Source organism: Molossus molossus, unplaced genomic scaffold, assembly GCF_014108415.1.
Source record: "Molossus molossus isolate mMolMol1 unplaced genomic scaffold, mMolMol1.p scaffold_m16_p_21, whole genome shotgun sequence".
In the NCBI taxonomy this organism is placed as follows: Eukaryota; Metazoa; Chordata; class Mammalia; order Chiroptera; family Molossidae; genus Molossus; species Molossus molossus.
In genome coordinates this window covers 4,641,918-4,669,347 of record NW_023425357.1, presented here as the reverse complement: position 1 = coordinate 4,669,347, position 27,430 = coordinate 4,641,918, and the positions used below count along the sequence as shown (strand labels likewise).

The 27,430-nt window shown below is 50.8% G+C and overlaps 1 protein-coding gene across 1 annotated transcript; it reads left to right on the top strand.

Moving 5' to 3' along the window:
- Positions 1–284: 284 nt before the first annotated feature.
- Positions 285–27,430, top strand: PPP2R1A (protein phosphatase 2 scaffold subunit Aalpha). Its single transcript, XM_036274014.1, has 15 exons — positions 285–524; positions 8,718–8,808; positions 11,425–11,525; positions 15,391–15,623; positions 16,609–16,756; positions 16,875–17,030; positions 19,284–19,398; positions 19,506–19,576; positions 19,868–20,002; positions 22,079–22,252; positions 22,522–22,582; positions 23,290–23,444; positions 24,445–24,587; positions 26,729–26,820; positions 26,990–27,430. Exons 1-15 carry the CDS (start codon positions 447–449, stop codon positions 27,004–27,006), a joined length of 1,770 nt encoding a protein of 589 aa, XP_036129907.1. The 5' UTR covers positions 285–446; the 3' UTR covers positions 27,007–27,430.

The following is a 27,430-nucleotide window of genomic DNA, read 5'->3' as shown; positions in this document are numbered from 1 at the left end:
TGTCTTCGTTCTCCGCATGACGTCACACCTTCCTATTAACGCATGCGCAACAGCTTTCTGCAGGACTCGCAAAAGGGCAGGCTTCGACTCCTCCCAACCCTGCCCCTCATTGGCCAGAAACAACTGCTCGTCTCGGCCGTTGTTAGTAGCGACGCAGGCGGGTACAATGTTGGTCGCTGAGTTACTACGTAATTCCGTTTCCTCCCTTTGGCTCTAACAGGCCTTCGACCAATAGCAAATGGGCAGTAGGCGGGACTTCATTTGCCTAGACCAAAGAAACGCGGGCTCGGCCCAGCGGAGGGCGGGCAATGACCGAGGGGCCGCCCCTGTAAAGTGGCTCGGGCGCCCCCACGCTCGCCTTTCCTCCTCCTCCCGGTTCTGCCCCTCCCTAGCCCGGATTCAGCACGGCGCTGGCCGCAGTCTGACAGGAACCGGACGGAGCCAAGATGGCGGCGGCCGACGGCGACGACTCCCTCTACCCCATCGCGGTGCTCATAGACGAGCTCCGCAACGAGGATGTTCAGGTGCGGTGGCCACGGGAGACTTGAGGGAGGCAGGATGGGGGACCAAGGGGCACGGGTGGCTCTCGCGGAGAAGGTTCGGCGTTCGCTGGGAGTGGCGGAAGGGTGCGGCGACCAATCAGCGTCCAGCTCTCATGTCTGCGGGTCCCCGAACTCGATGAGACAGTGCCCGGGATTGGGTGTGGGCCCAGCGGAGGGCGGGAGCGAGGGCGAACCTGGAGCGTCCTGGGCCTGCCCTAGTGCGCGCGGCTGCCTGGGGGCTGGGAGGCCGCGGCTTGCGATGGGATCGGGCGGCCGGATTGGGGTGAAGGGAGGGCGCGGCGATTGGCGGCAGCCGCTGAAGGGGCCCTTGGGGTTGGGCCCGAGAGCGGGAGGGGCCGCCGGATTGGTCGGACCAGGGTAGGTCCTTTCCGGGTTTCGGGGGCTGGGCCTCTGCGCTGTGGGGCCGAGTCCCCCAGTGGGGACTGAAAGGTGGAGGCTGTCTTCCCAATTTCTTCTTTTCAGTTTTTCTTGGTGGTGGCATTAAAGACCATCCTCCCCCCCTCGCACCTTCCAGGGAGAACTTGCTAAATTTAGAAACGAATGAAAAGGTGAGATCCCCGCCCGGCTTCTGGGCCCCTCCCATTGCCCAGGGCGTGGGCAGTTCACCAGCCAGGCTGACAGTTCTGGGGAGTGGGACGCGAAGGCTGGGGCCCTTGAGTCAGACAGGCGAGGGACTGGGAGTCAGCAGTCAGTCCATGAGTTGCCCACCCTGCTCCCCCTCCCACCCGCCGTGGGGCCTCCGATTACTTACTGCTCTGGCCTCTGCTTCCCATAAAATGTAGGCCAGAAATGCTAGGTCTCTTCGGTGGGTGGAGACGGACCGAACGGGTTAATAGCAGAAGTGTAATAGAACGGGGTCTGGCCTCTCGTTTACAGCCCAGTGCATGTTAGCTCCGATGACGGAGTGGTGGCTGAAGAGTCCCTACCCGCCCTTTGGCCCTGTTTCCCTGTTTATAAAATTGAGCTTCAGCCGGCTGCCCTGGGCCCAGCCGCTGACGTTACGGGTGTATCACTGGTTCTGGAGTCACACAGGCCGCGGTTATCCCGCCCGCCTGCTCTTCCACTTGCTGATTGATACGGGCGGGTTAGTTCAGCTCACTGAGCCCTGGTTTCTTCTTCTCTCCACTGGAGCTAATTATCTAGTTCCTAGGGCTGCTGTGTCAACTCATTTGTTCACCGAACACCTGCCACATGTCCGGTATGGTGCTCTCAGTTACACGAGAGGTAGGTGTGAAACAGAGCTGGATACATTAATAACAGTGTGAGATGGGGTAGGAAGGAACCAGTAGGACAGCAGGACGTTGTGATAGTGACTACATATTCTGGGGGCCTCTAATCTGTGGAGGACACTGCCCTAAGCACAGGTATGCAGCAGGGAACTAGACAGGCAAAGACTCCTGGCTTCCAGGACCTTACCTTGTAGAAAGGGGAAATACCATAAAGAAGATAGTCAGTAGAACTGTTGTCTGTTAGACAGGGATAAGTGCCATGGAGAAAAATGAAGAGGGTAGGGAGTGCAGGTTTTAGGAATGATCAAGGAAAGGCCTTGCCGAGAAGGTGATGTTTGAGCAAAGACCTGAAGGAGGAGGCAAGGGAAGGATCCATGAGGCTTCTGGGCAGAGTACACAGCGGCAGGAAGTGGGCCAGTCAGGGAAGGCTCCTGTGAGGTCATGGCTTTACTATGGGACCAGGAGAGAGACACAGCTCCCGGAAGAAAGAGCACACAGGCAATGACAGTAGCTTTGCCCACCAGAGGACATTTGGTAATGTCTGGAGACATTGTGGATTGTCACAGCTGGGGAATTTTATTGGTTTCTGGTGAATAGAGGGCAGGAAAGTTGCTAAGCCTCCTATAATTCACAGGACAGCCCCCACAGCAAAGAATTATCTGCCCCAAATGTCCACAGTGATGAGACTGAGAAGCCCTGGTATGGGAAACTCCTGAGGCAAATTGAGTGGCTTAAAAGGACACCAATGAATTATCTTACAGTGCCTGGACTCAGAAGTCTGGCAGGGGTCTCCCTGGGCTAAAATCTAGGTGTTAGGGCTGCTCCCTTTCTGGAGCCTGGAAGGGAAAAATTTGTTTCCTTGCCTTTTCCAGCTTCCAGAGGCTGCCTCTATTTCTTGGCTTGTGGCCCCTTGCTCCATCCTCTAAGGAAAGTCTAGGCCTGAAGGTGACCCACAGGAGGCATTGCCGTGGAAGGAGGCAGACCGGGGGTCTGGCCACATTATGCGTTATTCAACCCTTCTGGGCCTTGATTTTCTTGTTAAGTGAAAGCAGAGGGTGGAAGACACACTGGGCCGGGTTATTGTGAAGATTAAATGAGATGTAAACTATGTAGACACAGTTACTAGTCACTGTCTAAGACCTTGCAGCAGCATGCCGTGTCCACATCTTAGAAACAGGATCTGACAGGCTCTGACCCCTTTTTATAGAGCACCTGGGGACTTGGTGAAACAGAACTAGAAATAAGGTTGCCCTCTGAGAGTTTAAACCAAAAAAGAAGTTGGTAAGATGATGGTGAGGAACATGGGTTCAAGTTCTAGGCTCTGTCACGAATTCACTGGGTGACCTGCATTTCCCTCTGTGTGCCTTAGTTTCCTCGACTGTAAGATAAACAAAGGTGGTATCAAGAGAGAGCATGTGACGAGTCCTGAACTTCATATATAGCAAATGACTCTTTAAATGGTAAGGTTTCTTATTGACAGTAGTAGCTGCTCTACCAGAAATGTTACAGAACCCAACCAGTAGTTGTTGAAACAAATAAAGGGTTCATTTTCCCCTGTATTACTAATCACGATATTACAGAATTGGGTCAGAGTGTGCCCTTTTCACCTGCTTCCTGTGGTCACAAGCTTGCTGCAGCATCTGCTGTCAAAAATCTTTCCTGGAAACTCTTCAGCCGATTTGCTCTTAGGTCTCTTTGTCCAGAACTTGGTCATGTGCTGAGTTAGTTGGGATTAGGCTTGGCTGTAAGTAATAGGAAAAGTCTAAATAAATGAGCCTTAAATGAGCTTGAAGTTTATTTCTGACCCATGATCAAAATGTCTGGTGGCAGTCCAAGCTGGTATGGCACTCTGTGGTGTTAGGGTCTCAGCTTGCATGTCCTCCATTCTGCCCTCCCGATCCCCAGGTTACCTCAGGGTCCCAAGATGACTGCTAAAGCAGGGAAAAAGGCTATGACCCAGTCTCCCCATAAGGACACTCCCTAGAAGCCACACACGCCATTCTTACTTGGATTTCATTGGCCAGACATTAGTCTCATGGTAACATCCAGATGCAAAGGTGATTTGGAAATGTTTTTTCTTTTCACATGCACAGCTGAAAACCAGGGGTTAAGGAGCAGCAATATAGCCATTGCAGGAGCTCTTAATCAGGGGCCCATCTATATTTCCAGGGCAGGTCCATGAATTGGATGAAAAGAATAACATCTTTATCTTGACCAACCTCTAACTCAGCTTTTCTTCTACTGTGAACTTTGTTGTTATAAGAGTATATTATAAGTAGCATTAGCAGACCTTGTGACTATACCAGTGGAAATCATGACAGTGTTGCTGTCTCATTTCAGCCACTACAGATACTTCTAGTATTAATGCTGCTCACCTCTACTTCAAAATTGTGGTCATTATTAGACCTGCTAAAGGGGTCCATAGGTGCTCCGAATCCCCCCTCCCCCGGTAAAAACACAGAAATATAGATTGTTTGTGGATACTGGTTAAGAGCTAGCTGGCCGGGGTTCAGTTCCTGGTTCTGCCACCTGTGAGTGTGAGGTTTCTTAACCTTCCTGTGCCTTTTTCTCTGCTATAAAACAGATGATCCAGTATTTACCTCATGAGGTTGTTATGAGGATCAAATGAGTTAAAACATTAACACACCAGGAACAGTGCCTGGCACATAGTAAGTACCATGGAAATATTTGCTGTCTTAATTCAGTCACTATGGGAGAAGGGAAAAGAGACCTTGGTGGACAGCTAGCCAGCTGCCACTTGTGCTCTTCTTGGTGCCTAAACAAAACCAAGACGCTGCTATTATTGATCTACTTCTGGTGCTAAGGTGTTCCCAGTATTAAGTCACTTTGGACGCACAATAACTTTCTGAGAGTAGGTGTTATAATCCCATTTTACAGATGAGAAAATTGAGACTCAGAAAGGTGTAGAGTGTGGCCCCAGAACCCACAGCTAAGATGCAAAGCCTCTTAGCATTGAACTCCGGCAGTAAGGCTCCCAAGCACCACCCTGTGCTTCTATTCGTCTGTGTTTATGGTGCTGCCTATGCTGAGGAGCCCAGTAGACAGTGTTAATGAAACCAAGCCAGAATCTCCAAGGATGGCAGTGGAAGGAAGGGGGCTCTTCACCATGGCAGATGTGACCTGATTCTCTTGGGCCCACCCCTTGGGCATTTTCCTAAGTGACAGCATGATGTTGAGATTAAGGGTCAGGGCACTCTAGCTTCTAGTCCTGGCTCTGCTGCTTTCCAGCAAGTGATAGCTTCTCTGTGCATCAGCATCCTCTCCTCTAAAAGGAGGATTGTAGTAGCAGTACCTACCTCAGAGCAGAGTTCTAAGGAGTAAATAATGTTATTTATCCATGTCAAGTCCTTGAATGCTGCCAGGCACATAGTAAGCTTTGATAAATGTTAGCTGCTGTTGTTACTGGCATTAAGATGGTGATATTCTCTGCCACATATCACTGTCCTCAGGGCTGCTGCTCGCCTGTTGTGGCCCTGGCCTATGCGTCTGTTTCCCCATAGCCCAGCTGTCAGATGAACCACAAGACCCAGCTTGAAGGTGACAAAGGAAAGAAGTAGGAAACTAAGTCATCGTCCCCCACCCCCTTGTATTTTATTATGGAAAACTTCAAACATACAGAACACCAAAAGACTAGTAGAGGGGCCAGCAAACTGCGGCCTGCGGGCCACATTTGGCCTGTTTTCTACTTTTGCAAATAAAGTCTTATTGGAACGCAGTCATGCCCATTTGTTTACATGTCTGGTTCTGTAGCTGCTTTTGTGATGCAAAGACACATTCGGGTAGTTGGGACAGAGACCAAGTTGTATGGCCCACAAGCTGAAAATACTTTCTGGTGATTTACAGAATCTGCTGACCTCTGGGTTAGTACAGTGAGCACCTATATACTTACCATCCAGGTTTGCTGTTAGTGTTCACCATGTTTAGTTTGTTGTTTCTTTACCTCTTTATACATTTTATTTTTTGGCTGAAAATAAGGGGCTGGCCTTGTAATACCTAATCTTGTCAAGGTCCTTTTACTGTCAGGAAGGTGAGTTCTTGTATCACCTCAAGCCCAGGTAGCCCAAAAACCTAGTGGTGTGTGAAAATGTGGCATGTGTGTGCCTCTGAGGGGAGGCCACCTTAGCATTTCATCAGATTCTCCTTATTGTCTGGAAGAGGGAACTTGAGGTAACAGACCTCAGTCACTGGCACACTGCTTCGCAGTTGCGTGAGGCCCGGGAAAGGACCGGCTAAGGGAGCCCAGTCCCTCTTGCCTGCTTCTCTTCCCGGGTTCCAACTTGTGCCCGGTGGTGGCTTACTCATGAATGTGTCCCCTTCCACTGTCACACACAAGATCTCATTGCATTGTGGCGATGGCCCTGTGAACTAGGGAGGGGAGGCCCCTTTGTCAAGCTGTAGAAACAAGGGGGGAGGAGTTTACAGGCCACCGTGCCACTACAGCTGTGCTGGAATCCGCAGCCTCAGTGCTCACTTAGGCCAGTGTCTCTGCCTCTCCCAGCCTCTTTGCACAGTTGGGGAAGGGGGTGTCGGTTGTGCTAACCTTCCTAGCATCCAGAGGATCACATGTGGTCCTGACTGTAGGCTCTGAGGAATATCGTGCCCCTCTCCTAGCTTCTGATGGCTCCTGGCAATTCTTGACGTTCCTTGGCTTATGGGTGTGTCCCCCTGATTTCTTCCTCCATCTTCACTTGGCCTTTCCCTCTGTGTGTGTGTGTTTGTGTGTGGCTTTCTTTCTAAGGACACTGTCATTGGGTTTAGGGCTCAGTAGAGAAAACTCGCTTTTCCTGTATATCTCCTTATACTCAACACTCTGACACCAGATGCCGGGGGCGGGGGGGGGTCCCCACAGTCAGCAATTCTTTGTGACACCAGCCATGGCCCTATACTATTCAGTTCAGTTCAGTTCCGACACTAACCAATGAGACCACATGGGTTAAGGGCTCAGCCCCATGAGACCGCCCCACACACATACACATACATTTTAGAAGCCAATGGCAAGTCCTCAGGTTACCCACAACTTCTGCCTGACGTGGCTACAAATTAGAGGTTCCTTGACACCCTCCTTGGGTTTGATTATTTGCTAGAACACCACACACAACTCAGGGAAACACACTTACCAGTTTCTTATGCAGTAAAGGATACCGATGAGCAGTGATGCAAAGGTATGTAGGCCGAGGTCTGGAAGGTGCAGAGTATAGGAACATCTCTTCCTGTGGAGCTGGGGTGTGTCACTGGTCCAGTGCTTGATTGTGTTCGCCCGCTTGGAAGCTTCCTGAACTCCCTGCTGTTGGGATTTTTATGGAGGCATCATTAGGCTTGACCATGAGATCAGTCTCCAGCCCCTCTCTGGAGAATGGAGGGTGTGGCTGAAAAGTCCAATGTTCTTTTTTTTCCCCTTTATTGATTTTAGAGAGAGAGGAAGTGAGAGGGAGAGAAAGATGGAAACATCAATGAGAAAGAACATCGATTGGCCATCTTCTGCATGCCCCCCACTGGGGATCAGGCCTGCAACCTGAGCATGTGTCCTGACTGAGAATCGAACCGGCAACCTCTTGGTGCATGGGTTGACACTCAATCACTGAGCCACACCGGCCAGAGAGGTCCAAAGTTCTAATTATGGCTTGGTTTTTCAAGTGATCAGCTCTGATCCAGGAGCCTAGCCAGTCACCTCATTAGAACAAAAGACCGTCTTGTCACTCGGGAATTTACAATGGTGTTAGGAGCTCTGTGCCAGGAGCCGGGGGATACGTTTCTCTGTTATTTCACAGCCCCTGCCTCCCCCCAAAAAAATTCAGGAAGACCATCCTGAGATGCTTACTTAATTACTTAAAGATCCTATCCTCGCATTCATAAGTACCGGGTCAGGGCTGAGACCTGTCTTTTTGGAGCCACTATTCAACTTGTTCCACTGGTGATGTTATTACTCCTGCAAACATACTCCTGTTATTATAGCCTTGTTGTTCTAGTACTGCTTGTTCCATTATTACTGCTGTTAGCCCGCAGCCCTGGGTTTGAACCCCTGCTCCATGCTGTCTGAGCTGTGTGGCCCTTAGATGGTACTTGCTCCCTGTGCCTGTTTCCTCTGTAGAATGGGGCTTTTATGCCCTGGCCGGTTTGGGTCAGTGGTTGGAGCATTGGCATGCGGACCAGAGAGTCCCGGGTTCGATTCCCGCTAAGGGCATGTACCAAAAAAGAAAAAGAAAAAAAAGAATGGGGCTTATAACCCTCCAACCTCAGGGTTATCGTGAGAGTTAAAAGATCTTGTGTGGCCCTGGCCGGTTTGGCTCAGTGGTTAGAGCATCGTCCTGCGGTCCAGAGAGACCTGGGTTTGGTTCCCGCTAAGGGCACGTACCTCAGTTGCAGTTTGTCCCCAGCCCTGGTTGGGTCATGCGGGTGGCAGCCACTCGATGTGTCCCTTTCACATCGATGTTTCTCTCTCTCTCTCTCTCTCCTTGCTCTCTCTCTCACTCTATCTGAACAAAATGGAAAAATGTCCTCGGGTGAGGATTAAAAAAAAAAAAGACCGTGTGTGGGAGCGCACCGTGTAAGTGTGCTGTGACGTGGCTGCTGCTGTCAGAGTGTGACGTGTCGTGTGTCCTGCTGTGCTGCATTCAAGAGGGGGCGAGAGCAGGGGGATAGGGAGTGGGGAGAGGCTGGGTGTGGTTTTCCACAGACTGGTCTTGGAAAGTTCTACTGAGCGGGTGTTGCCTCAGTAAGACCCAAAAGCTGCTTTGCCGAGGCTGTTGCTCCCATGTTAACTTAATGACTCAACGTCACAGAGGCACTTGGTAGGTGTTTGCCAGGTTATTATTTAGCACCTTCACATACTTAGTTCCAGGTGCTGTCCGACTCTCTTCAGTCTGGGCTTGCTAATAGTCTCCCCTCCTTTGCTTGTTCTCATTAGCTTCGCCTCAATAGCATCAAGAAGCTGTCCACCATCGCCTTGGCCCTCGGGGTGGAAAGGACCCGCAGCGAGCTTCTGCCCTTCCTCACAGGTAATGAGGTGCACTCCTGGGGCCCACGTGCGGTGGGGACTGTCAGGGTGATGCCTGTTGGGTAAGGGGCCTCGCTACAGATTGAACAGGTCGTTTATAAGTGTTTGCCCTGTGCTAGGCATCGTGGGTGAGCAGGGACTCTGAGGAGAAGTGCAGTCCTCTGAGGGAATGATCTGAATGTTGGGGGCTGGGATTGGGGACGGGTTTGGAGGCTGGTGGAGGTATATGTGAATTGCAGCTCCAACCATTAGAAGCTGAATGACTTAGACTAGTTACTTCACTCTCCTCATCGTTTCTATGTATAAAATGGGGATGAGCATATCATCATCATCACTCGTGTTGATTGCATGCCTACCACATGCCAGGCATTGTGCTGAACTCTTTCTTGTGAGGATTGCATTCATTCACCTAGAGTCCCCAGACCGTGCCTGTGCTCAGTAAATGTGAGTCATCGTCACTGTCTGAGTTAACCCCACGGCAATTCCTTTGGTAGGTGAGATTGCCCCCATTGTTTGGATGAGGAAACTGAGGCATGATGAGATGAAGTAATTTATTAGCCCAAGCTCATACAGTTAGGTGGCTCAGGAGATACTAGCTAGTCATGCTGGCTCCAAACTCATAGCTTTGGTTAATGCCTCAGGAACCCAACTACCTGGGTTCAAATCCAGCCTCTTCCTGCCATTCACCAGGGAGAGGCACAGGGGCAGGTGGGTGATGGTGGGTTGGATTGTGCTGGCCTTGAGTTTCAGGTGGCAGTTTGGGATTAGTGTAATAGATGAAGGCAGGGCAGCCATTCTAGATAGATGGTGGAGGGTGGGGGCATGAGATGTAGAAAAATAAACCCAGCAAACGGGAAGAATTGTATTGGGTGGGATGAACAAAAGAATGCCAGAGACAACATCGATTTGGGAGATGGAAGTTAAGAGCAGAGACTCCGGGACCAGAATGCCTGGGTTCAGTGCCAGCCTCAGCCAGCTTCATTGCCTCATCTGTAAAATGGGAATAATCATGTCATACAAGTGAGGTTCATTGTGAAGATTTAGAGACTTTAGTGTATGTGTTATCTTTATTATATTGTAGAGTCACATATAGTAATAATCTACATGAGAGGGACTATGGGGCACAGAGTAGCGTGAGAACCATAAGCTTGAAGAGGAGCCAATAATTCACGAGAAAGATTTCTTTGGGCTTCGATAGTCCCAAGTGATATCAGATTTTCTTTACTTTGGGCTTTAAGAAATTGCAGAATTTTCGAATAGTAGTAAATGGCAGATACACTGTGTCTTTCAGAAAAGCTCGCACTGTTTCAGACAGTACAAGCTAGAGCCTCCTCTGAGCTTCCACCCACAGAATGTTCACAGTCGGCTTTATGAGGGGAAAATTACCACATAGAGCTCCCACTGTGTTAGAGAACAGTGTCGGTAAATTTTGGCCATAGTTTGTGAGACCTTGACTCCAAGGTGAGTCAAGTCACCTCTGTGTCTGTCATCAAGCTGCAAAGTAACCTGCCATTTAAAGACTCAGAGTCAGGTAAACACTAATAAAAATATGCTCGGAAACCCCAGGTGTGCCCTGAACACTCCCGTGGTTTTGTTGCAAAGATCTCGGGATGCAGGTTCCTTGAGACAGAGGAGAGTAGCTTCACATTTGCCTTTGGGCCCTGGCATTTCAAGTACACAAAGAGGAGTAGCCCCACAAGTTGGGGGCAATGGTGATGATACCATGAGAGGATTGTGGTAAGGAGGTGCCTCAGAGCTCAAACCCACCACTTTCATTCCTGCACCATTAGCAGAGCATAGTCATGTGGCCAGCTGCAGGGGATCCTGGGAAATGTAGTCCAGGTTTAAACTCAGGAAGTTTCCATGCTAGCTTAGATGCTAAGGATGTTAGCCTCTTCTCCCATGGAGGTCAGCATCTCACCACCTCAGGAAAGACTGGATGGAGCTGGAGGAGAAAGATTTTCATATTTAGCATCAGGACAGAGCATTCTCTCTTCATAGTCATTCGGTATTTCTGCAAACCCAGATTGGGCTCCCACTGTGCTGGTTTCTGGTGGGAGCTGGATCACAGAGAGGAGCCAGTCCTGTACTCTTATGACAAGGACTCTGATAAAGGTGGCATGGTGGTAGGGCCCCAGAGAAGGGACCCGCCCTGGTCTGGTAAGGAACTTGCAAGAAGCAGTAACTAGACTGAGTATGGATGATGGAGAAGAATTTCCAAAGGAAAAGAATTTCCTGGCATAGTCTGCCAGTCTGAGGATGGAAGCTAGACCCAAAGGTCCCATTTGCTGGCTCAGCACTCATTCACATGGACCATTGCTCCTCACTGAGAGGTGGAGACAATGAGCACCGTTTCACAGGTGCAGAAATAGGCTCAGAGAGGTGGTCTTACTCACCCTGCATCTCACACCTGATCAAGGGCAGAAGTGGGACTTGGGTGCTCTGTCGTCTGACCCTGTGCCTTGATCTTTGTGCCTGCCCAGGTGGAGGGTGGGCGGCTGTGAGTGCCCATAGTTTGAGGAAACAGAGTGAGGCTGCTTGTTCCCAGCTTGGGTTATTCAGGGGTTGGAGTCAGACTTTGGGTGGGACTGGAACAGAGCCTGTCTTTGTCCTATAGACACCATCTACGACGAGGATGAGGTCCTCTTGGCACTGGCGGAACAGCTGGGAACCTTCACCACGCTGGTCGGAGGCCCGGAGTATGTGCACTGCCTGCTGGTGAGTGTGACAGGCAAGGAAGTGCCCTTCCCCTCCCCTTGGGGATCAGGGAGGGGAGAATATAGGAGGTGCTGGGGGGTCACCTCCTCAGAACAGATGGACCTTGGACACTTACTTTACTCCAACAAGTCAGGGCTTTGGGTTAGGAGTCAGGTGGGCTTCTACTACTGATTTACTGTGTGATTTGCAAAAATTACTTAACCTCTCTGTGCTATCCTTTCCTCATCATTAACACCTGTCTTTATAATCAACTTAAGAAGCCCTTAGCACAGTACTTGACACATATTGACTACTAAAGATATTAGTTGCCATTGTCATGATGCCATGTGTGGTGCGGTCATGTTCACCCTTTGGGGTAGGGAGGGTTCCCTTTTTATAGATGAGCCACTGGAGTGCCAAGAGGTTGAGCATCTTGTCCAAGGTCATGTAAGTGGCAGAGCTGGGATTCCAGGTGTGTCTGTTGGACTCTCTCCCAGTCCCCTACCCCACTGCCTGCCTGTCTGCCTGACCCTTTGCTTGGTCACCACCAGGAACACAGAGATGGGTCAGATACTAAGAGTAACTGCTGTTTGGGAGAGGAGAAGGGAGAACTTCCATTGTCCTCAGGAAAGTCCTCCAGTTCTGTGATCTGGGAAGAAAGCACCTGGAGTTGGCCCTGGCCCTTGGTTTTCTCTGTTCTTCAGACCCCTGGGCGGGCCATCGTGTTCCTTCCAATAATTCTCTATTTCACTGTTTTTGTAAAGACACATTTCGTACTTAGGCCTTTGCACTTGGTGTCTTAGTTACCATCAGCCGCCTTTCTTCCTTTTCATGGTATGTAAAGTAACATGCTGCTTATAATTGTTGGGATCTTGGCTTTCAGCAGATGAGGTAATTTGTTTCCTCCCAAACAGCATTAACTCAGAAAATGTGATCATTGGCATTTATTGCTGGTATCTGAGCTCTCATCTGTGTGAACAAGTATCATTTGTGTGTACATACACAGAAAATTGTATGAATGAGATTGTTTATATTTGCATAGAATAGGGCCTAACACGAGGAACAGAAGGTCCAGGGACCAGCCTAAAAGGGGCCCTTGAACTCCATGGAATGCTCGGCAGCCCCTGACCTTTGTCCATTTTTCTGAGGAGAGAATTCATAGCTTTCAGCAGCTTCTCAGGACTTGAGCAGAAGAAAACACTGGTCAGAACCCCAGGACTTGTAGGTGGGGTAGCGAGCCAGCACTGGGACCCAGGGGTCCTTCCCCAGCAGGTCAGGGTCTTCCAACAGAGCATTCTGAGCAAGGTGAATCCCAGTCATCCCACACTTCCTTTTGGGGAGCAGTCCCATGTGACTTCCTTCTGTGCCAGACAGTGCTGGGAACCTAGAGGGGAGTCTGGTCCGAGTAGCTGATGCTCACGCATGCTTGCAGCGTATGTTCCAAGTGCCTGAGCACAGTAACCCATTGCATCCCACAGCAACCCCGTGAAACACTCCCCAGTCCATAGGTGAGGACCTGAGGCACGGGCTGGTTTAAGTGAATTGTCTATAGTTAGGCAGGATTTGTGCCTCTTTAACCATGACCTCTCCACTGTACTATTTTCAAAGGGCTCCTAGTTGCTTCATAGGCTGTTCGGAGCTGGGAAGGAGGGAAGCCGGCGCCCTTAGAACGCAGAGGATGCACTAACCTGGTTTAGATGGGATGGGGGAGCAATCAGGGAAGGCCTCCTGGAAAAGGAGGCAGTTAACCTGGATTTTAACAAGTTATGAGAAAAGAAAGACGTTTGTTGTGCAATTTGTTCATCCACACATGTGAGCAAAGACTAGGCTATGGGAAACAAAAGGTACGTCAGACCCAGCTTGGCCTAGTCCGCGGTCTTGGCAGTGGTGAAATGGATTAGTTTCCCAGGGACCTGTGCCGTTGCAGTGCCAGGGTTGTTTCTGGATCAACAGCTCCTAACCTTGTTGGAATGGTAGGCCCCTTTGAGAGTCTGGACCCTCTCCTCGTGAGACAACAGATGATTTTAGGAGGTTCAGTCCTTCCTTCCTACCCCACATCCCAGGTTTGGTCTCAGTTTGAGAACCCTGCCCTCTATCATTCACAGCTGGGACCCGCAACCGTGGGTCTTCATTGTGCCAAAGCATCACTTGGGGTTTCCTGAACTTGGACCTTCCTGGGCTCCGCCCTAGAGTCTGATTCTTCAGGTGTGTGCTTGGGGAGGCCTCCTAGGTGACCCTGCTGTGGGCTCTCTGGGCATCACAGTGTAAGAAGCTGTCCCTGCAGTCACCCACGTGGGCACAGACCCATAACTACTGCTGAGCCTTGGTCCCCAGACCTCGGTTACAATGACAGATTATTGTAAGTTCCACTTCCAGTCACTCAGTAAACACTGACTGAGGGCCTCCTGTGTGCCAGTCCCCACAGTAGCCCAGTGATGTCACCCTCCCACTGTGAGCCAGCCCTGGTCCTGTAACCCTGTGTGAGACAGTAGGACGCAGGCCTCGCACTGGGTCCCAGGCCAGCACAGAGTTACGTTTTCCTCTTCAATCACTGTCCACCTTTTGTAAATGAGATTTTTTAAAACTTCTGTATTTGATTATTTTTTAAATGTTTTATTGTGGTAAAACATACATTTTAACCATTTTTAAGCATGCAGTGCTGTGTACATTTAGTGTAGAACATCCATCACCACTGTCCATCTCCAGATCTTCCTCATCTTCCCACACTGAGACCTGGTCTTCATCAATCAGTCACACCCCTGCACTCAGAAACCTCCGCTCTATCTTCCCAGTCTACGGGAACCATACAATGTGTGCTCTTCTGTGCCTTGCTGATTTCATTTAGCATAATGTCTTCAAGGTCCATCCATGTTGTAGCACATGTTAGGTGAGATGTTTTGATAATGAAAATCTGGCCCTTTTGGCCAATTTTGGAAAACTAGATTTGCTTTTCCCAGCTGGGATCCCCCATGATGATGGTTGGTGAGCTGGGAAGCAAATGTCCTCCCTGGGCTACATGCCATGGTCTCTGCCTCTCTCTGCCATCCTCACCTGTCACCTTTGTTCAGTGCTTCATTCTGTTAGCTGCCTGGACCCTGGCTGCATTTTCCTTTATGATTTCTTTTTGCCTTCTTGTCCTGTCAGGCTGCACTGGATGTTACTACAGGCCTCCACGACTTTATTTGAATAGATTGAGTCTCCCTTCATTAGGTCAGTGGTTATGGAGTTCCTGCCCTGTGCTAGGGGCTCTGCTGGCTCTGGGTACACACCGGTGAGCTAAGCAGGTGCTGCTCTAGACCTCACACTGACAAACCAGTGAGCAGTCACAAGCCCCAGGTCCCCACTAATGTGAGCTCCTGATGCAGTTGCCTGCCAGAAACCACAGCTATGCTTTCCAACCCTGGGGCCAGGTGGCCTGTGTTAGAGCCTGGCAGGTAGCTCTCACTAGCCTGTCTGCCTCAGGTCCCTGTCCTTGAAAATGAAGACAGAAACAGGACCTGCATCATATGTGTCACTGTATTAGAACCAGCAGGCCCCAGAGCTGTTTGACACCGGCCTGCCTCAGTCACCTAGTGCATAGACGTTCCAGTCCGTGTCCGTGATGCTCGTTGCACTCTGAGGAGCTGGTGGCAGTGGTGGCCCTCTCTTCAGAAAGTGACGTGTATCATTTTGAGACTCACGGACATACCCCACTGAAGCTCCCTAAAGGACCACTAAAGGGGGTTTGCTCTGGTTCTTCACGGAAAGTACACTGGATGAAGGCTGGGATGGGGGGTCACATGGATTCTAGGAAGAAGTGCATTCCATGGAGGGGCTAGGGTTGGGGCTCCAGGGCTGGGGGTGATGGGGAGGGAGCTGTCCCGTGACCTTGTGCTCTGTGCCACAGCCACCCCTGGAGTCACTGGCCACGGTGGAGGAGACGGTGGTGCGGGACAAGGCAGTGGAGTCCTTGCGGGCCATCTCGCATGAGCACTCACCCTCCGACCTGGAGGCCCACTTCGTGCCGCTGGTGAAGCGGCTGGCAGGCGGCGACTGGTTCACCTCCCGCACATCGGCCTGCGGTCTCTTCTCTGTCTGCTACCCCCGTGTGTCCAGCGCCGTGAAGGCGGAACTTCGACAGTGAGTCCCAGCCCCTGAGAAGCTCAACCTCCCCCTAAGCCTGGCCTGCCTCCTCAGGTGCCAAACACCCCTGAGCTCTCCCTGCCCTGCACCCCCCTTCCCACACCTCAGAGAGGCGGTGTCACCAAGGGCCTGGTTTCCAGTTCAGGCACTGCTTCTTGCTCATTTAGGAAATGGCGATAATGGCAGGTATTTCCTCCCATTGGTTCTTGTGAGATTTAAAAGGATCACTGCATATAAAGTCTTAGAACAGAATCGGGCACATAAAAGCACACAACAAATGACGTGGGGTGCTGTCTCAGGCCTGCCCAGGTCCAGAATCCTCGGCAGATACACTGACTCTCAGTTCAGCCTCCTCCACTCTCCAGCCCCTGGACCTTATACCCCAGGAATTCCTTGCATGCACGACTTACTTCCCGGAAGAAGGAATGAAAATGGTTTTAAATGGACGAGAGTTTGCTGCAATGTGTGTTTTTTCCCTCCCTCTGGGCTTCTGTTCATATACCATCCCCACAAACTTTTGAGCAGTAAGCCCGGGCCCTGAGCCCCTACCCAGAGTACTGGTGGACAGCTGCCCACATATGTTTAGAAATCTGCATTTGACCCCCTCCATCTCCAACAGGAGAAGTCACTGCTGAAAAGGAAAACTTTTGAGTGGCCCAGACCAGCATCTCAGCCGCACAGGTTTATGTGGTCCTTATATAACCAGCACCTACCGTTCTCTACAGACTTCTGTGTAGACGGGCTGTTTTGTGCTCACACACGTGGACTCATTGAAACCTCACAATGACCCTGTGGGATAGGTACTATCATGGTCAGCTCATTATATAGGGCAGGGAAGACACACAGAGAGGCATCATCACTTGCCCAAGGTCACCAGGTGAAGGTCACCACACCTTAGTGACTGCAGTCTGCCCCTCTCTGCTGTACTGCCTGCTGCCTTGAGGTCCCAGGGAGTCCTCCTGAGCCCGATCCCGACCCCCAGGTACTTCCGGAACCTGTGCTCAGATGATACCCCAATGGTGCGGCGGGCCGCAGCCTCCAAGCTGGGGGAGTTCGCCAAGGTGCTGGAGCTGGACAATGTCAAGAGTGAGATCATCCCCATGTTCTCCAACCTGGCCTCTGACGAGCAGGTGGGTTCTGCTCCCTGGTCTTCCCCCACCTGCCCTCTGATGGACCCTGTGTTGGAAAGTGAATCCCAGTGCTGACGGCACCTCTAGTGCCCTCTCCCTGCCCACATCCTCTCCCCAGGACTCGGTGCGGCTGCTGGCAGTGGAGGCATGCGTGAACATCGCCCAGCTCCTGCCCCAGGAGGATCTGGAGGCCCTGGTGATGCCCACCCTGCGCCAGGCTGCTGAGGACAAGTCCTGGCGCGTCCGATACATGGTGGCTGACAAATTCACAGAGGTAAGTGGGGACCGTTGACAGTGCCTCACACATGGGAAACTGAGGCTTGTGTAGGAGCTGGCGTTTTAGTTCGCAGTGGAATCCCCGGGTGTTGGAGCAGTGGGATCTCTGATCATCCTGTTGGACCTCACTTCATGTGCCAGCCTCATTGGTGGCTAGTAGCAGCTCGAAGCGCCGTGTTGAGAAGGGTTCTGAGGTCAGGGTCTGTGGAAGAGAGTTCCACAGGTGCAGACAGGTAGCATGTGTACGTTCCTGACCTTATCTAACTTCCTCTCCTTGGACAAAAGGGAAGAGAGGCTAAATGAGTTCGCTGAGGCTTCCATCACAAAGTGCCGTATACCACGTCTGCTCTATTTCCTCATAGTTTCGGCGGCTGCAGTTCTGAAGTCAAGGTGTTAGCTGGGTGATTTTTCTGAGATTTCTTTTCTTGGCTTGCAGATGATCATTTTCTCCGTGTCCTCACATGGTCATCTCTCTGTGCATGTCTATGTCCTGAATTCCCTCTATTATAAACAGTCATTTTGGATTAGGGCTCACCCTAAAGACCTCACTGCACTTTAGTTATCTCTTTAGAGACTCTTGTCTTCAAATACTGTCACATCCTGAGGTACTGGGGGGTTAAGATTTCAACATATGCATATTGGGGGGTAGGCACAGGTTATCCCATCACACCACCCAAAAGCTTGACTGGCCAAGTTACACCACCAGACAAACAAAACAGGGACAAGATTCTACATCTCTAACTCCTAGGACAGTGCTCTTTCCATGGGACCCAAATTTGCTTTGAGCCCACCAACATGTTTATCGAGCACCAGCTCTTTGCTGGGTGCTGGGGATGCCAGGAATTCAGTGCATTCCCATCCACCAAGGAGCAGGCAGCCTGAAGGGGAAGGTCCAGGGAGATAAATTTCGTGGTCAAGGTCACAGGTGCTGGGGCCGGCATACATACGTGGGGCATGGACTCACTGAGGAGAGGAGGTGGTGCCAGAATGTGAGTGGGTGAGAGCTCAGCCAGGAACTGATGTAGCAAAAGGGCAGCATGTGCAAAGGGCCCGCGGAGGGGAGAGAAGCGCAAGAAGGAACCAGCAGGGCCAGCTCTTGGGCTCTTCAGAGAGAAAGCTAGAGAAACGGGCAGGGCCAAGCAGTGAGGCCTTGGTGCCCGTCCACCCTGTGGCTCCCTGTTCTTGTAAGTATTTCCCCTGGTATTTGCTGGAAGGACTTGGAACCTGAGGATGACATTTCCTGGCACTGTCCATTTTCCCTGTGAAAATGTTCGCGCAGCCCTGGCCAGTTTGGCTCAGCGGTAGGAGCATCGGCCTGCAGACCAGAGAGTCCCGGGATCGGTTCCCTCTAGGAGCATATACCAAAAAAAAAAATGTTAGCACATGTGGCTGTGTGACAGTGGCTGCCCAGAGCCTCAGTGCCGCGGTGAAGGAGGCTCCTTCCCTACCTTGGCTCTGGGACAGCATGGATGGATTCATGCTAGGGTTTGATAAAAGCTCACCTTTGTGAGAGCGGGGCTTTAGGCCGTTAAACCTGTGCTACACACACACAGTAGACACTCAGTAAGTGTCCATTATGTGAACACAGGGACAGTAAGGCTCTTCAAAGTCTTCACTCGTTTGTTCCCTTCTCGCCTCAAACTACCCTGCTGCCTGCCAGATCTTCAAGACCCACCTTTGCAGTAGAACTGGGGGACAGGCAGAACCCAGCATGCCTTCCCCCATAATTACAAACGTGCGTCTGGTAACCAATCTTAAAAAAAATAAAAGAAAGAAACAAAAGTATATAAATCAGACAGGGAGAGCTGCTATATCATTAGAATGGTTTTGGATCAGGTAACAGAAAACCCAACCCAAATAGCCTGAGCATTATTGAGGTCTCTTTTGTTATTTTTCATGTAGACCACCACCATGCAGTAGGTACTCTTTTGATCTTCATTTTGCTTTTGAGATAGTGACTTGTTCAAATTCACATAGTTGATAAGGAATTTGAGCCAGGCAATTGGACTGCAGACCCACAGTTGTAACCACTGCCCTACCCAGCCCAGCTCCCCACACTGTAAGGAAACCACAGCTCAGAGGCTCAGAGACTTGCCTGGGGTCACCCTGTGATTTGGGGATTAGACCTTGGCAGTGATTCCAAGGGTCATAGTCTTGCCCCTAATTCTGGTGCCTTTAACTTTGATTTTGGTCTCATTTGTCCAGAGTTCTTGTCAAGCCTTCTCATGTCCCCGACCTTCCCTTTCTGCAGCTCCAGAAAGCCGTGGGGCCTGAGATCACCAAGACAGACTTGGTCCCTGCCTTCCAGAACCTGATGAAAGACTGTGAGGCCGAGGTGAGGGCCGCAGCCTCCCACAAGGTCAAAGGTTGGTGCTGGAAACCAGAACACAGCAAGTGGGTGGGTGTCTGAGGTGCTGGAGGTAAAACCAGGACATAGTTCTCACCTCCCCCTCCTTCCTTTCCCTGTCCACAGAATTCTGTGAAAATCTCTCAGCTGACTGTCGAGAGAATGTGATCATGACCCAGATCTTGCCCTGCATCAAGGTAACGAGGATTTAGTGGGAGGAATAGAGAAGACTGGAGCGTGCCAAAAACAAGGGGTGGAGATTGGGGGACTTTAGGAATAGGCAGATGCAAAGTGAATTCCCCACCTTCTTGGGTTTGAAGTAGTTGGCAACTCTGAGGGGAGGCAAAATAGTTCCCCTTGTATCCTAAGCCATTCCCTGCTCCTTGAGTAACAAGGGGAAAAGCAGGCTGCAACTCAGGCTTCAGAGCAGTTGGCATGTACTTGGCCACTAACCCCGTGGCTGTCTCTTCCTTCCTTCACCCTCCCAGGAGCTGGTGTCCGACGCCAACCAACATGTCAAATCGGCCCTGGCCTCAGTCATCATGGGCCTCTCTCCTATCCTGGGCAAAGACAACACCATCGAGCATCTCCTGCCCCTTTTCCTGGCTCAGCTGAAGGATGAGGTGAGGGCACCAGACAGGCTCTGAACTTGGGTTTGCAGAAGTGACCGGTGGGTCAGCTATTATCCCAGACTGGCCAGGAATCTCCTAGAATCTCAGCAGACATCCCCGATCTCTGATGAGGTGAATGTTGGGCCCAGTTGACTGTGCAGTCACATGTCCATTCATTAGGCAGTTGTCTTGTGTGCCCTTACCCTGTATTAGTCCTTTTCCTGGGCATTGAGGGTACCGAAAAAAGACTAAGGCAGTTTTGATCCTCAGAGACCTTCAGAGATTGCCAGTGGAGAGAGACAGCTGTATGGTCCCATGATTCCATGATAGTACAGGTGCTGTGATGTGTTCGTATTTATTACAGTACAGGCTAAGACATTTTAATAGAAACCCCAAACTACAGTGGCCTAAACAAAACAATTATTTCTCTCACAGCAGTCCAGAGGTGGGCAGGCCTACGCATGGTGTGGGGTTGGTTAGCCCTGCTGACCTCAGTGCCCTCTGGGTCTGAGTTTTTTTTTACCACCTGCCAGCCAGCATGAAGGGAAAAGGCACTGGACAGCAGCAGGCCTTGTGCTGTAAGCAATGCCCAGAAGTGGGCTCCTGTCAGCCTGCTCACACCTCGTGCACCCGTTGACCAGGGCCAGTCACATGTGTACCCCTTAGCTGCTTAGTTGACCTGGATGGAGTACAAAAGGTGAGAGAGGGCACTGGGCGATGGCTAGAGAGCTAGTAGGTCCTAGCCAGAGAAGGAATATGGACCTAAATCTGGTTAATGGAGGAGCCGGAACAGAAGTGAGTGTTAGGAAGGAACCCTGAAGCTGTTGTCGAAGAAAGATGGAAGTACAGCAGCCAGGGAGGTACATGGCACCAGCTTCTGGTTGTCCTCTGCCACTATAGCCACATGGACAGCATGTAAATTTCCCACTTATGATGTGTGACTGCACGGGGAGTGCGGCCATCAGAGAATCTCACCTCTTTTATTGGGGATTGGTCACTTTGGCCTGGAATGGACTCTCCGGCATGGCTGACCTGGGTAACTGTGTTCAGAGTACAAGCTGATAGTGCATGGCCCCAGGCCCCCAACATAAATCCTATTGTTAGCATAGTCTATCCAACTTGGCCCAAGGCCCCAGGTAAACAAAGACACTAACCAGGCAGGATAGTCCAGGGGCTTAGAGATCTTCTCCCAGGGGCCAGGCAAGGGCCAGTCTTTTGGAATGTGCTGGGTCGTACACCCAGCCTGTCCACCTGCTTACTTGCTTCTTTGATTCATTTCTTACTTGACTCACGTTAGAAAGGATTAGCAGGGGTGTCTGCCATCCAGGAATGGGGTGTAGGATAAGGATCTGGTAGGGCTCCTGTTTTAACAAGAACTAACTGTGTTTGTGTGCCTTTTCTTGTAAGTTGTTTCATGGCCTTTATAGAAGGTAGATGAGATCTATATATACGTATTGTAAACCCCAGTGCTGATAATATTGATAGTCAACAGGCAGTTCAAAAATATTTCTTGATTCCATTCTTCATTGTTTCAGCAGAAATGTATTGATCACCTGTTTGGGGCCAGAGACTATGCTGGCAGACAAGGATAAATGAGACGTGCTGAAAGACTAGTAGAGAGGATAAAAGCAGTATGGTCATGATATGCTCCCACATGTTCAGCCTTTTGTGGATCAGACACTGTGGCGGGCACACCCACCCTTTGACGCTAGAGGGATGTTTCCATGTCACAGACCGGTATCCAGAAGCTTAACTCCTGTGCCAAAGGGCTTCCAGTGGGGTTATTGCATGTCCGTTTTTTCCAGGGTTCTGTACTTTTGCCCCGTGATTCCTACAAGTCCTTCAAAATGGCTGAATGTTCCTTGTGTTACTATTACGAGATCTGCAAAGTTATTTTCAGTTAATAATCTACCTTGCTTGCTTTCCGTGTGCCTTGACTGTGGCCCCAGGGCTGGGAGCTGGGCCTGGGCCGTAACGAGTCCTCAGGAGATGTTTGCTGTATGGAGTTAATGCAGTTGAGCCCTTTCACCCTGTCCTGGGCCACCATGTCCAGCGTGTTCTCTCAGAACCCTCCTGTCCTCTCCTCAGTGCCCGGAGGTGCGGCTGAACATCATCTCCAACCTGGACTGTGTGAACGAGGTGATCGGCATCCGGCAGTTGTCCCAGTCCCTGCTCCCTGCCATCGTGGAACTGGCTGAGGACGCCAAGTGGCGGGTGCGGCTGGCCATCATTGAGTACATGCCCCTGCTAGCTGGACAGCTGGTGAGTGAGGGGCGGGGGCCAGGCATGCTGCCCTGGGGAGGAGCTGCCAGGGCCTAGTGACGGTGCAGTGTGACTCGTGGTAACCCATCACTGCAGGCTTTCAGGACTGGGGAGTGGGAGGAAAATAATTTGATTAGGAAGAGAAAGGAAAGGAGCCCCTCAGGTGAAGCTGAGAACTGTCTGTCTGTCTGGGGGTGGGGGTGATTTCCTTGGGGTTTACTGGAAACTACCTTGTCTCCCTCCATCCCTTACTTCCTTTTCTCCTGCAGGGGGTAGAGTTTTTTGATGAGAAACTCAACTCTTTGTGCATGGCCTGGCTCGTGGATCATGGTGAGTACTTCCAGGGGGCCGGAGGAGGAGATGGGGCTCTAGGAAGATGGTTGGCAGATTGGCTGGAGCCAGTGTGGGCAGTGGGGAGGCTGGACTCAGTCTCCCGTGCATGAGTGCTCCTCAGATGTGAACCAATTCCCTTGCTTTTTAGAATCCTGGCAAAGTGTAGGGGAGGAGGGGACATAACACATTTTCCAGGGGCTGTCTGGTATGTATAGTGGAAAGTTCGAGAGCCACCAAGCAGATAGCCCTGGGTTTGAATCACACCTCTTGGCTTTTAAAGCTTGAGCAAGTAGCCTCTCGCACTCCTATGAAACACAGGACTTCTCATCTTGGTGTTTCAGGGCCATCGTGGCATTGCTCACTGTTCACTGAGCCGGGGGAAAGTAAAAGTTAGTGCTTGTCTGTGTCCGGCACCATTCCAAGTACCAAGTACTAAATCCTTTGCCTTGGCACATCACTTTTTGAAGCCCATTGGTCCATCTGTAAAATGAGGCCAGTAATGAAACCTGTGTTTTGGGGCTGTTGGGAGGATGCTGCATGAAAAGAAAAGTCCCCACTTAGCATGTAGTGAGCCCTTTCATCCTCCTGGAGCTATTGGGTCACCTGCAGCCAGAGACTAGGGGCTGCTCCGGAGGCAGTAGTGAGCGTGGCTGTTACCCGCTCCGTCCTTCACCTCCTGAAGCCCTGCCCCTCCCCTCCTGCAGTCTATGCCATCCGAGAGGCGGCCACCAGCAACCTGAAGAAGCTGGTGGAGAAGTTTGGGAAGGAGTGGGCCCATGCCACTATCATCCCCAAGGTCTTGGCCATGTCTGGCGATCCCAACTACCTGCACCGCATGACCACACTCTTCTGCATCAATGTGAGCACCCCCACCTGCCCACCGGCCTGTCCCTGAGAACTAGGTGTACCTGGACAAAGGGAGGGTCCTCAAAGGAGACGCCTGGCTTGGGAGTGGGGAAGTGGTGGGGACCTGGGTCGCAGGGATGAGTCCTTGGGGAATTACAGGCCAGAGGTTGGACACCCCCAACCCCCACCCCTCATCATTGCCAAAAGGCTTCTGGCGTTGGGAACCTGCCTGGCAGGAAACCTAGGACAAGGGAGATTCGGCCTGTTGAAGCAGTGGTAACCCACCCTTCCGAGTGCCCTCTCCTTCCCATGAATGAGCGTGCATATTTATTTATGATGGTCCTGAGAGGTGTGCGGGCGCTGGGAGCAGACCTGGTTTTGAATTCTAGCTCTGCTGTATATTAGCTATGGACCTTGGGAAACTGCCCTGCCTGCTAAGAGCTTGAGTCTTCTCACCTGGCAGGATTCATGCTGACAATCACAGTGCCTTATTCATTAGGTCGTGACGATAATCTGTTTGTACATGCAAGGGGCTTAGAACAGTTTGCTATATAGAACAAGTGCATCCTTCTGGTCATTTCAATAAACCACACAAGTAGCTAGAAGTGAAAGGATAACACTTAAAATCAATTATAACTAAGTGTTCCAGTCTTTTCTGCCCTGGCCTCACCTTGGAGACCTCTGAACTAAGGAAGGGGGTGCCTGGGGTTAGGAATCAAGGCCAATCCCCAGAGGATGAAAGGAAGTCTGAGGATGGGGAGATGCGTTCGGGCACCTGGGCTGAGTGTCCAGGGCAGGGAGACAGTGGTATTAGGATGGTGTTCTGGGAGATGGGCCCTTCAGGGGAGTAACTTGTCTCCAGGTTGTGGATAACTCGGGGCTCAAAGTGCCCATATTCCTCAGCTTTACCCTCGGGCCTGGTGATCACCAGGTGGCCTGGTCAGAGGAAAGGGGAAATGGGAGTTAGCCATGAACTTTGGATAATCACCCCTCTGCCACTCACTGACCCCTAGGTGCTGTCTGAGGTCTGTGGACAGGACATCACCACCAAGCACATGCTGCCCACAGTCCTGCGTATGGCTGGGGACCCCGTTGCCAACGTCCGCTTCAATGTGGCTAAGTCCCTGCAGAAGATAGGACCCATCCTGGACAACAGGTGAGACCTGGACTGCCCCTTACACACTGGCATCTTAACTTTCGACCTTGGAAGACAGAGCCTAGGGTTTGAGACCCAGCACTGCTCTTCACTTTCTCTGTGACCGGGGCTGGTCTCTTCTTCTTCCCAAAGTTTTAGTTCCTTCTGCCCACCGCAGTACAAGAATTCCCACGGCGTACCTCACAGAGTGGGAGTGAGTGAGAAGGCGCAGTTCTATATACTGGCAACAAATCACTAGAAAATGGAGTTCACAAATATATTTGTGTGTGTGTAATTTATAATTGCGCCAAAACCTTTAACTACCCAGGAATAAAGTTAGTGAAAGCTGTGTAACGCTTCTAGTGAAAACTAGAAAACATTGCTTTGAGAACTTAAAGAAAACCCACATGTTATTTTTGGATGGGATATTTCCCCAAAGTCATATGTTCAGTATAATCTCAGGAGGTTCTTTAGTGGAAAACTGACAGGTTGGTTCTGGAATTTACATGGACATGCAGGGATCTGAAAAGCCAAGGCAATCCTAGAAGCAAAGTGGGAAAACTTGTACTACCAGATACCAAGACTTACCATGACACTGCTGTCATGAAAAAGGGAAGTGTTGGCACAGTATTCTAATAGCCAGTGGAACAGGGTCAAGGGCACAGAAACTGATCCGCTTGTATTTAGGTTGTGCGCTGCAGTTCAGGTGGGAAATGTAGGTGTTTTCCATAGATCTGAGTCAGTTTGATATTCATATGGGGGGAAAAGCTACCCAAGTACATAAAAAAATTAGAGATAACAGACTAGAATCAGAAAGATCAAGTTCCTAGAAGAAAGCAGAAAACATTTTCAAGACTTACAGTAAGCACAGATTTGTTAAATAGCTCACCAGAGGAAAAGATTGATGAGTCAGCCTTCAGTAAAATGAAGAACTTCAGGTGAACTTTGTGAGAGTCAGATAGCAAGCCACTGACCTGGGGGAGGTATCTGCGGTACATATTTCTGACAGGACATTTTGTCCACACTGCTCTCCTGCAAGTCAATACAGTAAAGAAAACCCAAGAAAGAGATGGGCAAAAAAGACTTGAGCAGGAACTTACAGTGAGCATGTGTCTAGATGCTTAACATCACAGGCTGTCGGGGGAAATGCAAATGAAACACACCCCAGAACACTCAGAAAAAGCTCAGAGCCCTTGGTGTTGGTAGATGGGCTGCAGTTCTGGGTTGCAGGCGGGGCTGTAGCTGGGAACAGTCTGTCTGGAAACAGGTGGAATCTAGTGCAAGTACACCCTGTGGGCTGGCACCTCCACTCCTGGGTACATGTTGGAGAGACATGAGTGCTTATTTCTAACAAAGCTGTGTTTGCAGTCACATCACTCATATTGCTCATCAACAATTTGGGTAAGTTGTGGTTTATTCATATGAAGAAGACTACTCAGCAGTGGAAAGAGACTCCTGCCCTACTTCACAACATCGCTGACTCTCATGAGAAGCCAGACCCAAGAAAATGTGTCCTATGATTCCATTTATATCAAGTTCAAATATAGATGCAACAGATCTAGGTGATAGGACTAAGAGTATATCGGGGAGGAGAGGAACTGTCTTTCACCTGGAAGGGGACACAAGGATGCCTCCTTCTCCGATGTCTTTCCCTGTGTCTATTCCAGGACAAAACCTTACACCTTTTGTGCCTCCAAGAAGTACACTTTCATTTCCCAAAAGGATGGACTTTCAGTGCAGACAGGTTTCCTGGGCCTAACAGGCGAGCAGAAGCCTCTGCTGGGCTCCTGGAGGGCCAAGTACTTCCCATGGTCACTTGCCCTCCTCTGTCCCTTATCATCATTGGCTCTGTCTCCCTCCTAGGCCAAGCTCCTCATGGGCAAGAATCGAGGTGTTAGATGTACATCTGTGTTCACATCTCATTTCTTGTGGGCCTCAGTAAATAGGTTAAATACATAAAAGACATCTGCCAACCCTCAGAGACTTGTGGGTTGTGTGATTCTCTGTGCCACTTGCCCAGACTGTCTGACCTCCCTATGCCTGTTCTGGGCCCCAGAGACCTCTTACTTCCCATGTGCGACTCTCGCCCAAGCCTCTGCCTGCCTCAGGCCCTGCTCCCTGCCTGGCTCACCCTTTCCCTTGCCTTCCCCTTGTCCTTCCAGCACGCTGCAGAGTGAAGTCAAGCCCATCCTGGAGAAGCTGACCCAGGACCAGGATGTGGATGTGAAGTATTTTGCCCAGGAGGCCCTGACTGGTAAGGCTTTGAGAACTCGGAGACCCCAGAGGGAAGGTGGTGTGCAAGGAAGTGTCTAGGACCAGAGCATGGCTCCTGGGGGGGGTGGGGGGGGAGATGGCGATGCAGGAGCAGTTCTGGGCAGGGGCCTTATTGTGGTTCTGACTCCTGCCTGTTCCTATTCCCCCAGTTCTGTCTCTCGCGTGATGCTGGAAGAGGAGCCACCGCTGGCCTCGTGTCCACCCTCCACCCCCTTTGGGAGGCAGTGGGGGGCCTTTGGCTGTCACTCCCTGTGCATGGTCTGACCCCAGGCCCCTACCCCAGCACGGTTCCTCCTCTCCCCAGCCTGGGAATCTGACTTCTTACTGTCCACCTCCCAAGGGGCTGGGGGAGCACAAGGTGGGACAGGGCAGGGACCCTGGGAGGAAGGGGTCGCCACTCGCACCTGAGGGTGGGGAGAGGTGAGCATCCCAGGTCACTGGTTCCTGCTGCTTTATTAGGGACCCCCCCTGCCCCATCTACTTCTCCACCTTCTTTCCTTCCTCCCCTTCAGTGGTTTTTTGTGTCAACTGTGCTGTTTTTATTTTATTCCTTTCTTTTTCCCTTTTCACAGAGAAATAAAAGTCTAGAA

Excerpts from the sequence above, each read along its gene's own strand:
- PPP2R1A (XM_036274014.1), top strand. The coding sequence starts at position 447 with ATGGCGGCGGCCGACGGCGACGACTCCCTCTACCCCATCGCGGTGCTC. Across the intron at positions 17,031-19,283 it reads TGGCTGACAAATTCACAGAG|CTCCAGAAAGCCGTGGGGCC; the intron begins GTAAGTGGGGAC and ends CCCTTTCTGCAG. Across the intron at positions 23,445-24,444 it reads CCACACTCTTCTGCATCAAT|GTGCTGTCTGAGGTCTGTGG; the intron begins GTGAGCACCCCC and ends ACTGACCCCTAG.